The sequence below is a fragment of the Lipotes vexillifer genome, unplaced genomic scaffold (genome assembly GCF_000442215.2).
Source record: "Lipotes vexillifer unplaced genomic scaffold, Lipotes_vexillifer_v1.1 scaffold95, whole genome shotgun sequence".
Taxonomy (NCBI): domain Eukaryota; kingdom Metazoa; phylum Chordata; class Mammalia; order Artiodactyla; family Lipotidae; genus Lipotes; species Lipotes vexillifer.
The window spans coordinates 604010-619519 of NW_006791458.1; the positions used below are offsets into that span (position 1 = coordinate 604010).

The 15510-nt window shown below is 37.2% G+C and overlaps 1 protein-coding gene across 3 annotated transcripts in view; it reads left to right on the forward strand.

Annotated features, from left to right (window-relative positions):
* Window positions 1-15510, forward strand: part of GABRB2 (gamma-aminobutyric acid type A receptor subunit beta2) — a 306620-nt gene that overhangs the window by 237472 nt on the left and 53638 nt on the right. For all 3 annotated transcript variants that reach the window (XM_007464398.1, XM_007464397.1, XM_007464399.1), the window contains one exon: window positions 14137-14274. In XM_007464398.1, the coding sequence (XP_007464460.1) occupies window positions 14137-14274 (138 nt within the window). The remainder of the gene's footprint in view (window positions 1-14136; window positions 14275-15510) is intronic.

A 15510-nucleotide genomic window follows, 5' to 3' on the forward strand; every position in this document is an offset into this window, starting at 1 on the left:
GGAGTAGCAATTATCATATCAGACAAAATAGAGTTTAAAATTAAGACTATTACAAGAGACAAAGAAGGACACTACACAATGATCAAGGGATCATTCCAAGAAGAAAATATAACAATTATAAATATTTATGCACCAAACATAGGAGCACTTCAATACATAAGGCAAATGCTAACAGCCATAAAAGAGGAAACTGACAGTAACACAATCATAGTAGGGGACTTTGCACCCCACTCTCACCAATGGACAGGTCATCCAAAATGAAAATACATAAGGAAAAGCAAGCTTTAAATGACACATTAAACAAGATGGACTTACTTGTTATTTATAGGACATTCCATCCCAAAACAACAGAATACATTTTCTTCTCAAGTGCTCATGGAACATTCTCTAGGATAGATCATAACATGGGTCACAAATCAAGCCTTGGTAAAGTTAAGAAAATTGAAATTGTAGCAAATATCTTTTGCGAACTCAATGCTATAAGACAAGATATCAATTACAGAAAAAAAACTGTAAAAAATACAAACACATGGAAGCTAAATAATACACTACTAAACAACCAAAAGATCACTGGAGAAGTCAAAGAGGAAATCAAAAAATACGTAGAAGCAAATGACAATGAAAACACAATGACCCACAACCTATATGATGCAGCAAAAGCAGTTCTAAGAGGGAGGTGGATAGCAATACAAGCCTACCTCAAGAAACAAGAAACATCTCAAATAAACAACCGGGCCTTACACCTAAAGGAACTACAGAAAGAAGAACAAACAACACCCAAAGTTCACACGAAGAAAGAAATCATAAAGATCGAGCAGAAATAAATAAAATAGAAACAAAGAAAGCAATAGCAAAGATCAGTAAAACAAAAAGCTGGTTCTTTGAGAAGATAAACAAAATTAATAAACCATTAGCCAGACTCATTAAGAGAAAGAGGGGGAGGACTCAAATCAATAAAATTAGGAATGAAAAAGGAGAAGTAACAACTGACACTGCAGAAGTACAAAGGATCATGAGAGATTATTACAGGCAACTGTATGCCAATAAAATGCACAACCTGGAAAAAATGGACAAATTCTTAGAAAAGCACAACCTTCCAAGACTGAAGCAGGAAGAAATAGAAAATATAAATGGACCAATCACAAGTACTGAAATTGAAACTGTGATTAAAAATCTTCCAACAAACAAAAGCTCAGGAGCAGACGCTTCACAGGAGAATGCTATCAAACATTTAGAGAAGAGCTAACACCTATCCTTCTCAAACTCTTCCAAAATATAGTAGAGAGAGGAACACTCCCAAACTCATTCTACAATGCCACCATCACCCTGATACAAAGAAAAGACAAAGATGTCACAAAAAATGAAAACTACAGGCTAATATCACTCATGAACATAGATGCAAAAATCCTCAACAAAATACCAGCAAACAGAATCCAACAGCACATTAAAAGGAGCATACACCATGATCAAGTGGGGTTTATCCCAGGAATGCAAGCATTCTTCAATATATGCAAATCAATCAATGTGATACACCATATTAACAAATTGAAGGTTAAAATCCATATGATAATCTTAATAGATGCAGAAAAAGTTTTTGAAACAATGGGTGTTGACCCATTTATGATAAAAACCCTCCAGAAAGTAGGCATAGAGGGAACTTACCTCAACATAATAAAAGCCATATATGAGAAATCCACAGCCAACATCATTCTCAATGGTGAAAAACTGAAACCATTTCCACTAAGATCAGGAACAAGACAAGGTTGCCCACCTTCACCACTATTATTCAACATAGTTTTGGAATTTTTAGCCACAGCTATCAGAGAAGAAAAAGAAATAAAAGGAATCCAAATCGTAAAAGAAGGAGTAAATCTGTCACTATTTACTGATAACATGATACTATACATAGGGAACCCTAGGATGCTACCAGAAAACTACTAGAGCTAATCAATGAATATGGTAAAGTAGCAGGATACAAAATTAATGCACAGAAATCTCTTGCATTCCTGTACAATTACAACGAACGATCAGAAAGAGAAATTAAGGAAACATACCCATTGTCCATTGCAACATAAAGAATAATATACCTAGGGATAGACCTACCTAAGGAGACAAAAGACCTGTATGCAGGAAACTATAAGACACTGATGAAAGAAATTAAAGATGATACAAACAGATGGAGAGATATACCATCTTCTTGGATTGGAAGACTCAATATTGTAAAAATGACTATACTACAAAAAACAGTCTACATATTCAACACAATCCCTATGAAACTACCAGTGGCATTTTTCACAGAGCTAGAACAAAAAATTTCACAATTTGTATGGAAACACAAAAGACCCCGAATAGCCAAAGCAATCTTGAGAAAGAAAATCATAGCAGGAGGAATCAGGCTCCCTCACTTCAGACTATACTACAAAGCTACAGTCATCAAGACAGTATTGTTCTGGCACAAAAACAGAAATATAGATCAATGGAAACAGATAGAAAACCCAGAGATAAACCCATGGACGTATGGTCACCTTATCTTTGATAAAGGAGGCAAGAATATACAATGGAGAAAAGACAGCCTCTTCAATAAGTGGTGCTGGGAAAACTGGACAGCTACATGTAAAAGAGTGAAATTAGAACACTCCCTAACACCATACACAAAAATAAACTAAAAATGGATTAAAGACCTAAATGTAAGGGCAAACACTATAAAACTCTTAGAAGATAACATAGGCAGAACACTCTGTGATATAAATCACAGCAAGATCCTTTTTGACTCACCTCCTAGAGAAAGGGAAATAAAAACAAAAATAAACAAATGGGACCTAATGAAACTTAAAAGCTTTTGCACAGCAAAGGAAACCATTAACAATTGAAAAAGACAACCTTCAGAATGGGAGAAAATATTTGCAAATGAATCATCAGACAAAGGATTAATCTCCAAAATTTCCAAGTAGTTCATGCAGTTCAATATCAAGAAAACAAACAACCCAATCCAAAAATGGCCAGAAGACCTAAATAGGCATTTCTCCAAAGAAGATATACCGATTGCCAACAAACACATCAAAGGATGCTCAACATCACTAATCATCAGAGAAATGCAGATCAAAACTACAATGAGGTATCACCTCACAGCAGTTAGAATGGGCATCATCAAAAAATCTACAAACAATAAATGCTGGAGAGGGTGTGGAGAAAAGGGAACCCTCTTGCACTGTTGGTGGGAATGTCAGTTGATACAGCCACTATGGAGAACAGTTTGGAGGTTCCTTAAAAAACTAAAAACAGAACTACCATATGACCCAGCACTACTGAGCATATACCCTGAGAAAACCATAATTCAAAAAGAGTCATGCACCACAGTGTTCATTGCTGGTCTATTTACAGTAGCCAAGACATGGAAGCAACTGAAGTGTCCATCAACAGATGAATGGATAAAGAAGATGTGGCACATATATACAATGGAATATTACTCAGCCATAAAAAGAAACAAAATTGAGTTATTGGAAGTGAGGTGGATGGACCTAGAGTGTGTTATACAGAGTGAAGTAAGTCAGAAGGAGGAAAACAAATACCGTATGCTAACACATATATATATGGAATCTAAAAAGGAATAGGACAGGAATAAAGACACAGACATAGAGAATGGACTTGAAGACATGGGGATGGAGAAGGGTAAGCTGGGACGAAGTGAGACAGTGGCATGGGCATATATACTACCAAATGTAAAATAGATAGCTAGCTGGAAACAGCTGCATAGCATAGGCAGATCAGCTCGGTGCTATGTGACCACCTAGAGGGGTGGGATATGGTGGGTAGGAGGGATACGCAAGAGGGAGGGCATATGGGGATATTTGTATATGTATAGCTGATTCATTTTGTTATACAGCAGAAACTAACACACCATTGTAAAGCAATTATACTCCAATAAAGATGTTAAATAAAAAATCAGCAATGTCAGGAAGTTTTTTTCAACACAGGGCTTTGCTTTAACTTGGTAGTTCCCTTTTATGGAGTGGTACCAATAGCACAGCCTTTTTTAATGATTTTGAGCCTGGTGCATGGAAATAACACATCCCAAGACATAAATAACGTTCAAGTTTGCAATTCTTCCACCTTGCAATTCAGCAAATGGCATCCGTTCACTGCACTAAGAGGGAGCAGGGATCTGATGAACCACAGTTAATGGGTAGCATGTTGACGGTTCAGTTCAGCAAGCTTGTACAAGTGCCACCCTTGGTAAGACCTATATTAAGGTCTTACCTGTATTAAGGAGGAGAGGGGCTACAGAGAAGTTATCAGACATGGTTCTTCAGCCTCCAGCGTATTCTAGTGGCTGAGACCAACACATTGACAAATCCTCTACTGCAAAACTAGTCGATGAGCAGGGATTCCAGCACAGTGCTGTAGAAACCTCAGGGTAGGAAAGAAAAGGATCCCCACTGAAGGAAGATGAGACGTGTCTTGGGAAAGGTGAAAGCTGAGACGAGGCCTGAAAGTGTATAGAAATGTGATGTGAGAGGTAAAACTGTTTCAAGTAACTTCAATAATTTGAACCAAGGCCTGGAGGTCAAAGGGTTACTAAAGACTGTGGGCAGAAGATAGAAGCTTTAAAAGAGGAAGAAGTATAACAGAAGATGAGGCTGCAAGATAGAGTTTTGAATGCCTGACCAAAGAATTTGCATTTAATTCTGAATCTACTGGGAAGGCCATCAAAAAGTTCTCCATATTTTGTTTGTTTTGTTTGTTTTTAAGGCATGGAAGTAGCATTATCAACCTGTTTGTAAACAAAGTAATAATAGCAGCATGTTTAGTGTAGATTTGAGGAAGGGGGGAAATCTGAAAGGTTGTTGACTAGTCTGTTGAGGAAAATAAATAAAAGACGCAGACCTCTGATGCTAGAGTGGAATCTTCTTAGTCCGAATATCATTAAATATTCAAATAAAACTTGAATGGACACAGATTTGCAGAAAACTTTTAGAGGTAGCCCCATCTCCCTTTTCTCTTCTATTGTTGCTTTATTGGTGAGCATAGGTCATAGATTATTAAAGAAAACCAGCCTGGATACTGGCAGCATCAGACACATCTCCTCTTATTCCTTATACAAGAGGCGGAACTGGGAGAAGATATTTTAATTTTGGAGCTATAAAACCTTTATTCAGAAGAAAAATTCTTCTCTGGGTCAGGATAGATAGCAAACATGCCTTTCCTGAGTCCCATGGCAAGACAAATGACTGTTGCTCTATAAAATCTCCTGATCACTTGCTATCCAGAGGATGGTACATGGACAAACATGTAGGAAGGACAAACATCCTTCCTACCTGGGAGGTTATTAGAAATACAGCATCTCAGTCTGTACCTACTTAATCAGTGTTTGCATTTTAACAAGGTTTCCGGGTGATTTCTATGCATGTTAAATTTGAGAAGCACCAGCCTATTTTTTTTTTTTTTTCAGCTAAAAGTTCTCTTACTTTTCTATATTACTTCAGGATTTAGGGCTCATGCATATGGAAAAAGCAGGGTTGGGTGGAGGAGGGGAATCCTGGTAGCCATAACCCAGTCTAGTTCTCCTTTCAAGACAAAACCATATAGAGTTCAAGGCAGTGCCTGACACAGAAGGGCTTTGTAAACCATAGCTACTGTTATGGTTGTTGTGGCTCTTTTTGCCTATTATTATTTTTTTCAGTTGGATTCTCTTACCTGGACCATTATTTTAATTGCTTCAGCTCTCCAGTCACAAGAAATCATAAGAAACACTTCACAGAGCTAAACTGGCAGAAAGGGCTACCAGTTCACCCTGCTCCCATACAGAGACAATAAATACTAAGTTTTGCATTGAAATCCAAATAAAGAAATGATCTTTAAGGTACAATATCTAACATTTGCTTGATTATAATCAATTTCCTGTTCTCTTACATCATACAATTTGAATTTGAAAACAGTAATAGCACAAAAAGATAGATTATCTTTGATGTGGGACGAATTCTGGGCCATGACTTGATGGTGTCCTCACTAAGATGCCACTAGGTAATCAAGTCTGACCCATCCTAGGCCAATTATTTGGGGCTGATTGAGGCCTAGAAATGATTTGACAGCAGAACATTTGTGTCTAGCAGTCCATCTTAAAGAGCAGAGTGAAGAATAAGACAATTTAGGAGTCAGAGCAATCACTCAGAGTGTCTTTGGAACACTTTCATTGCTGAATTTAAAGAGTCGTGGCTGACAAGTGAGTTTCTCTCTCTCCCTCCTGAAAAATCCCTGTAACTTTAATTGGCATTGACTGTACTCAGTCTTGCACCTTTGCACTTACATACAGGCCTCTTCATGGAGTGGAGTCCATTCTGATTGTGGAGGCTTCTAATCGTGGTCACTGAGTTAGTCATGAAAAAAATGTTTGCATTCTTGTTCTTATTGTAAATGGCAGTACAGTTGACCATTGAACAATGTAGCTGTTAGGGGCCCAACCATCAACACAATCGAAAATTCCCTTCTAATCCCCTTCTCCATACCCACGTTTTTCTGCATGCACAGTTCCACATCCATGGATTCAACCAACCATGGATCGTGTAGTACTGTAGTATTTCCTACTGAAAAAAATCCTTGTATAAGTGGGCCCATGCAGTTCAAACCATGTTGTTTAAAGGTCAGTTATACTATGTTACTATTGCTATGTTGATACAATGGGAGACAGAAAATGGATAACTACCAGAGAACATTTAACAGTCCAATTGAGGAGCAAAGTGTAAATAAGTAAAGGAGAATAATAAGTCACTTTAATTTTCCACTAGGAAAAAATATGGTAGTATTGATAATTCAGTTAATTCTTCTAAATGTTCCCATCAGCCTCCCCTGTTTAATATCTTGTTACAGGTTCATATTTTTTGCATAGTAATATCCTTCTAAAATGTAACATTTACTTAGATAACAAAACAAACGTAAACTATCACTAAAGTGAGAAAAAAACTTGTTTAAATGCCGTGTTATGTAATAAGATACATAACAGTTGTGAGAATCTGTTCAGTTATTATGTAAATGTTTTTAAAATGGCATTTTTGCTCCTTAGATCTCATATAGTACATGTATTTACCAGTATCTATCATTTGTGTCTTTTACAGATTTATAAATTTACATATTTATCCTTCCTGATCAGGGTTTTATAACATTTCATGCAGTTTTAATTCCTCCAGGTAAATTCCAATAAATTTGTGTTTTGGTTTATTCATAGGCCAATTGAATTGATGTGGATTATGTTTTTAATGATAACAATACAATATAATTTAATCACTCAGTTTCTGGAATCCCATGAATAAAATATAAAAGAATTTATTTCGCAAGACATTAATGAGGAGCTTCAGTGCATCTCCTCCTTCTGATACCTTTTAAAAGATATCTAATTATTTTTTACTCATTATTACTATGACAGGTGTAAAGTCAGGTCATATGTATTTGCATATGTTTTATTTTTTAATTACATTGAGAGACCACTAAATATTCCTTGAGAGAAAATTCAAAGAAAAGAAGAAAACTAGGTCTGCTTTCGGCTAATCCTACACAGTATATTGAGCTGGCTTTTGAACTTGACCACCCTGGCACTGTTATGGATTGTTGGTCTTTCATCTACAGAAATCGATGATGCAAGAGCATATACTTGCTTTCCATTTGCAACATTCTATCCTTGGTTAACCCAAAATAAAGTCAAGAAGACTGAGGTTTTTAAAACCAGCAGTAGCCAAGGAGCATATACAATATCCTGCTCCATTGTGTCAGATTCCACAATCATAGGCATCAAAATAACCTTCAAATGTGTTTTTTTTTAAATTGGAGTATAATTGGTTTACAATGTTGTGTTAGTTTCTGCTGCACAGCGAAGTGAATCAGCCATATGCATACACATATCCCCTCCCGCTTGGAACTCCCTCCCTCACCCCTATCCCACCCAACTAGGCCATCACAGAGCACCCAGCTGACCTCCCTGTACAGCAGGTCCCCACTAGCTATCTATTTAACACATGGTAGTGTATTTATGTCAAACCTAATCTCCCAATTCATCCCACCCTCCCCTTCCGCCCCTCTGTGTCCACACGTCTGTTCTCTATGTCTGCCTTTCTGTTCCTGCCCTGCAAATAAGGTTCATCAGTAGCATTTTTCTAGACTCCACATATATGCATTAACATACTATATTTGTTTTTCCCTTTCTGACTTACTTCACTCTGTATGACAAACTCTAGGTCCATCTACATCTCAACAAATGACCCCATTTCGATTTTTTTATAGCTGAGTAATATTCCATTATATATATGTACCACATCTTCTTTATCCATTTGTCTGTTGATGGACATTTAGGTTGTTTCCATGTCCTGGCTATTGTGAATAATGCTGCAGTGAACATTGGTATACATGTGTCTTTTTGAATTATGGTTTTCTCAGGGTATATGCCCAGCAGTGAGATTGCTGGGTCATATGGTAGGTCTATTTTTAGTTTTTTAAGGAACCTCCATACTGTTCTCCATAGTGGCTGTATCAATTTCCATTCACACCAACAGTGCAAGAGGGTTCCCTTTCCTCCACACCCTCTCCAGCATTTATTGTTTGTAGATTTTCTGATGATGAGCATTCTGACCGGTATGAGGTGATACCTCATTGTAGTTTTGATTTGCATTTCTCTATTTTTTATTTTATTTTATTTTATTTTTTTTCAGTACATGGGCCTCTCACTGTTGTGGCCTCTCCCGTTGCGGAGCACAGGCTCCAGATGCGCAGGCTCAGCGGCCATGGCTCACGGGCCCAGCCGCGTGGTATCTTCCCAGACCGGGTCACGAACCCGTGTCCCCTGCATTGGCAGGCGGACTCTCAACCACTGTGCCACCAGGGAAGCCCTATTTATTTTTAAAATTTATTTATTTATTTATTTATTTTTGGCTGTATTGGGTCTTCATTGCTGTGTGTGGCTTTCTCTAGTTGTGGCAAGTGGGGGTTACTCAGCTACTCTTTGTTGGGGTGCGCAGGCTTCTCGTTTCGGTGGCTTCTCTTGTTGCAGAGCACAGACTCTAGATGTGTCGGCTTCAGTAGTTGTAGCTCACAGGCTCTAGAGCACAGGCTCAGTAGTTGTGGCACATAGGCTTAGTTGCTCCGCGGCATGTGGGATCTTCCCGGACCAGGGATCAAACCCATGTGCCCAGCATCGGCAGGCAGATTCTTTTTGTTTTGTTTTGTTTGTTTTCTTAATTTTTTTATTGAAGTATAGTTTATTTACAATGTTAGTTTCTGCTATACAGCAAAGTGATTCAGTTACACACACACACACACACACACACACACATACATTCTTTTTTTATATATTCTTTTCCGTTATAGTTTATCATAGGATTTTTTTTAACATCTTTATTGGAATGTAATTGCTTTACAATGGTGTGTTAGTTTCTGCTTTATAAAAAAGTGAATCAGCTATACATATACATATATCCCCATATCTCTTCCCTCTTGCATCTCCCTCCCTCCCACCCTCCCTATCCCACCCCTCTAGGTGGTCACAAAGCACTGAGCTGATCTCCCTGTGCTATGCAGCTGCTTTCCAGTAGCTATCGGTTTTACATTTGGTAGTCCATATATGTCCATCCCAGTCTCTCACTTTGTCCCAGCTTACCCTTCCCCCTCCCCATGTGGTCAACTCCATTCTCTAGTAGGTCTGCATCTTTATCCCCTTCCTGCCCCTAGGTTCTTCATAACCTTTTTTTTTTAAATTCCATTTATATGCATTAGTATATGGTGTTTGTTTTTCTCTTTCTGACTTACTTCACTCTGTATGACAGACTCTAGGTCCATCCACCTCACTACAAATAACTCAATTTCGTTTCTTTTTATGGCTGAGTAATATTCCATTGTGTATATGTGCCACATCTTTATCTATTCATCTGTCATTGGACACTTAGGTTGCTTCCATGTCCTCGCTATTGTAAGTAGAGCTGCAATGAACATTGTGGTACATGACTCTTTTTGAATTATGGTTTTCTCAGGGTATAGGCCCAGTAGTGGGATTGCTGGGTCGTATGGTAGTTCTATTTGTAGTTTTTAAGGAACCTCCATACTGTTCTCCATAGTGGCTCTATCAATTTACATTCCCACCAACAGTGCAAGAGGGTTCCCTTTTCTCCATACGCTCTCCAGCATTTATTGTTTGTAGATTTTTTGATGATGGCCATTCTGACTGGTGTAAGATGATATCTCATTGCAGTTTTGATCTGCATTTCTCTAATGATTAATGATGTTGAGCATTCTTTCATGTGTTTGTTGGCAGTCTCTTTATCTTCTTTGGAGAAATGTCTATTTAGGTCTTCTGGCCATTTTTGGATTGGGTTGTTTGTTTTTTGTTATTGAGCTGCATGAGCTGCTTATAAATTTTGGAGATTAATCCTTTGTCAGTTGCTTTATTTGCAAATATTTTCTCCCATTCTGAGGGTTGTCTTTTCATCTTGTTTATGGTTTCCTTTGCTGTGCAAAAGCTTTTAAGTTTCATTAGGTCCCATTTGTTTATTTTTGTTTTTATTCCCATTTCTCTAGGAGGTGGGTCAAAAAGGATCTTGCTGGTATTTATGTCATAGAGTGTTCTGCCTATGTTTTCCTCTAAGAATTTGATAGTGTCTGGCCTTACATTTAGGTCTTTAATCCATTTTGACTTTATTTTTACGTATGGTGTTTGGGAGTGTTCTAATTTCATTCTTTTACATGTAGCTGTCCAGTGTTCCCAGCACCACTTATTGAAGAGACTGTCCTTTCTCCATTGTATATTCTTGCCTCCTTTGTCAAAGATAAGGTGACCATATGTGTGTGGCTTTATCTCTGGGCTTTCTATCCCGTTCCATTGATCTATATTTCTGTTTTTGTGCCAGAACAATACTGTCTTGATGACTGTAGCTTTGTAGAATAGTCTGAAGTCTGGGAGCCTGATTCTTCCAGCTCCATTTTTCTTTCTCAAGACTGCTTTGGCTATTCGGGGTCTTTTGTGTCTCCATACAAATTTTAAGATTTTTTGTTCTAGTTCTGTAAAAAAATGCCATTGGTAATTTGATAGGGATTGCATTGAATCTGTAGATTGCTTTGGGTAGTAGAGTAATTTTCACAATGTTGATTCTTCCAGTCCAAGAACATAGTATATCTCTCCATCTGTTTGTATCATCTTTAATTTCTTTCATCAGTGTTTTATAGTTTTCTGCATACAGGTCTTTTGTCTCCTTAGGTAGGTTTATTCCTAGGTGTTTTATTCTTTTTGTTGCAATGGTAAATAATTCTTATTTAAAAAGAAAGTATTAGCTAACCTTTTTGAGCACTATCTACCAGTTACTTTTCTAAAGTATTTTACAAGGAACAACTTATTTTTCTGGCATAACTGCTCTGTGAAGTAGCTATCACTATTATTATCCTAATTTTCAGATGAGAAAATGGAGGACAGAGAGGCTAGGTAACTTGCCTAACTAATACATAAGGAAAAATATGTAATGAAGGATTTTTGGATTATTCTCAAGGGTTATGTTATCACTGGGTGAAATTTTTTGAATTCACTCAGAAGATATTTATTTAATGCCAACTATGTGCCAGGTACTGTGCTAGGAGCAAGAGACAGAGATATTAACACGATGAATACCTTCACATTGCCAAGCATCTGGATAAACAACCATTGTCCAAATCCACATGTATATTAAATAATTGTATTAATTCAATAATTTATCCCAAGTACCTATTCTCTGCCAGGTATTGTCTAGCAAGCACTGTGTCAAATATCTGGCTTTTTGACAAAAGTCTGTATTTTATTATAATGTTTCTACCTATTAAATACCCATTAGGCATCTCCTCTACAGCTGTATTGAAATGCCGTTGATATTCCCATGCCTCTGCCTATAGAGAGCTTCTGTTACGAGATTTGTAGTGATGAATAAAAGAAGTTATATACTGAGGAAAGGAAGCTGGAGGACCAGAAACACACTCTTCACTAGTTTATACTTAGTCCTCTATTGGCAGTAATGAGTTGACTTTTCCCTTGTTCTCTTCTTTCGAAGATGGCTGCATTTTAGAAAACTATTGCCTCCTTGTTTCATAAATACCTTTTTTTGTTTATACACAGATTCAATTTTACAATACATTTCTAAATATCTAGCTTGATTCTAGGAGTACGTTGACCCTCTTTTGTTATTTTAAACTGTTTTATGAAAGGTGAGGTTGTCATTGACTCTAAACAATTTCATAACTGAGAGATGTGTACAGATAACCAATGACAAATGGGACTTAATTTGAGTTGACGTTCTGGACTCTGAGAGTTCCCGTGGCCCCATTAAGAAAGTTGCCATCTTAGAAAAAGAGCAGTTATACTTTGGGACAGACACCTGAGTTCTCAGGTTTAGGTCGCGAATATTAATGGAGTAGATTAATAAGGAGTGAGAGCTCTTATCTGAGAATCAGCTTGCTGTGTCATTCACTTAATACCTGGGGTTTCCTTTAAAGCCAAGAGTAATTTACTTTTAAATCTAGTTTTATATGAAGAAAGACATTCTCTAACAAAACAAAGGCTCTAAATGAGATCATGCTAATAAAAATGTTGGTGGTCTATAATCTGTTTAAACTCCTCCATCTTTATTACAATTTACGATGTTTGCAAGTAAATAACCCTTTTGAAAATCATTAGCTATTATCCAAAAGCCTATCGTTAGGGAACTGCAAGTTCAAGTTCTCAAAAACTCTTCCAAAAAATCTCTATATCTATTATCAGGTAAAGATGGCTACTCTTTTGAATAAAGAAGACTTCAAATTTCTAGAAAAGTTAAGACAATGCCTGAGCTATGCTATGGTTGATATAGATTCTCAAATTGAGGGTATTGGAGTTCTTTGAAAAATAATTTGCTTCCACTTTTTTGGAGATTTGACTTTCTCTCTTTGGAAGAAATGTGGTTTTTTGGAAATCATAAGAGCTAAGAATCAAAGAATTGATGTTCAGATCTTCCGTGTTACGCTAACTAGTTACATGTCAAAAGACAGAAACTTAAGCAGTTTTCTCATTGGTTTTATTGCTTTTGAAATTGGGGAAGACTCTGTGCTGCCTGCCTCCTAGACTTGTAAAGATTCAGCTATCTGGGTGCAAATGTTCTTCGAAGAGATAAATGTGATACACAAATATAATGAATGCTTTTGGGGGGATTTGTGGAGGATGCATGAGTTTGTAAAATATTGGTATTCACTGGATTTCATTGCATGCTTCCCTGTACAGCATTGTTTGCAATATAATATGTGTTTATTCACTGCAGTTATATATGTGTGCTTACTAATTAGAATATGTGTTTGTCCCACTCTACCCCATGGATTGAAAGGATCATTATAAAAGAGGTCATGTTTTTATTATGCAGAGTCCTATCCCCAGCAACTGCACTGACAAGCATAGTAGGTGCTCAATAAGTAATTGTTGGATGAATGGAGCCAGACCCCCTAAGTGCACTGTGCATTTGCGGTGTACACTCTACGTTTGTACTTACTCCTTAAAACTCTCGGAAATTATGTTGTTTTGAATTTTTAGGGCATTTTTGGGGGGGTTTAGGTATGCTGCAAAATCAAATTTGGAGATCATGTCTATGAATGTTAAAAAGTTAATGACTCACTTCTTCATAATCACTTCTCTTCCGACTTGAAATCCAAATATTTTGTAATTCAGATATTTTGTATTGGCAGAGGGAGTGTTTGGTACCATTTAATGCTCTACTAATAATTTTAATGATTTTTCTCTTCTTTTGTCTTCTCTTAGAGTACAGTCCAGGGTTATGTGATAATGTGATGCTGTTTGAGAGAATGAGATTCATAATCAGATAAATCTAGGTTCAAGTCCCAACGATACCACTTCCTAGTTACAAGACTTAATATAAGCTGTTAGTTTCTCTAAGCCTTTGTTGCCTCATGTGAGCCTAATTATACTTCCCCAGTGGGATTATTTTGAGGATTAAAGATAGTAATATACTTAAGGTGCTTGGCGTGATACCTAACACATAATAACCTTTAGCTGTAGCTATTATCGTTTATACAGTTCAATTCCTAAACAGTTATTTTTTTCTATTTTGTTTGTCTTTTTTGTGTGTGTCTGTATATGTGTTTGTGTGTTTCCTTTTACAGATGGATATACAACTGATGACATTGAGTTTTACTGGCGTGGGGATGATAATGCAGTAACAGGAGTAACCAAGATTGAACTTCCACAGTTCTCTATTGTAGATTATAAACTTATCACCAAGAAGGTTGTTTTTTCCACAGGTTTGTATCAGGGCAAATAGTTAAGAGAAAAGGGGCTTTATTATATTTTGCCAGAAGGGTTCACTTATATCAGGATCAGGTCCCAGGGAAGGATGGGGATTCTGGAAGACTTAGATCTGCTGAAAATGCTCAGTTCCCCAGCAAGCCCATTTGGAACCCATCCATTTACTTTCAAGAAGGCACCCCCAGCAAAGCAAATGTCTCTCATGTACTATCATAATTCTTTGCAACATACTGAGGACAGCCAGGTCATAGTTCACTCAAGTCTGACCACAGTGCAATTCTCTAAACACAGTAGGGTGGGAGGACTTCACATTTTTCTCAAAGGGTAGGACTTTCTTTACGTAGCCTTATCTACTGTTTTGGAGCTAAAATCTTTTCCAGATGTTGAGATTATCCTGATACATTTACCATTCTTATTCTTCCAGTATTGAGGTCAGATTTGTTTTCATCAGCACAGATTTTTAACAAAAAAGCCCAGGAATGCAGTAATTTGCTCCATACTCATTAAAAGAAAAATAATAAGTCCACAGGAATATCCCTCTTTATATTTTTCTTATTGAAATGAATTCCCCAAGCACAGAAATAGCTAATACAGTAACTGTAGATTTTGAATTGTCTGCTAAGGACTCAGGCACTTCCTGTCCCTGAAAACTACTTCAAGCAAGAATACAAAATAGCCTCCAGCTTTGCAAAAGAAACAACAGAAACTTTTCCTGGGTTTGAGGTTCTTTGAACCCCTGAGACACTATGGAAATGAGTTTCTACTTAAAATATTATTACTTTAATATTAATATACTTGCTTCAGTCCAAGAGGGCTAGACAAGGCTTTCAGTTAGTAAGAATATCCCCCCCGCATGCGCGCGCACACACACACACACACACACACACACACACAATTTATCAATGTGACTCTTTTAGATTATAAGACTGTATTCTGTTACATATCTCATTTAAAATGTAATTCCCCAGGTCCCCACCATCAAAAGACCCAGCTTCAAGATTCTGATCCTTAGTTATATCTCCCACAAACGTTGCTCAGGAAAAGTGACTCTCCACCTTTTGGTGGGTCAGGAATCCTTTTAAAACTTTGATGGAAGCAATGAAATTAGAAATAATACTGCATACACATGAAAACCTTCACAAAACTTCAGGGATTTGCTGCACTAACTGCAGCCTTGCCACTGATCCTTGCCTTCAAATGCATCCTGGGGCTTGTGAAGAGATTTCTTTCCC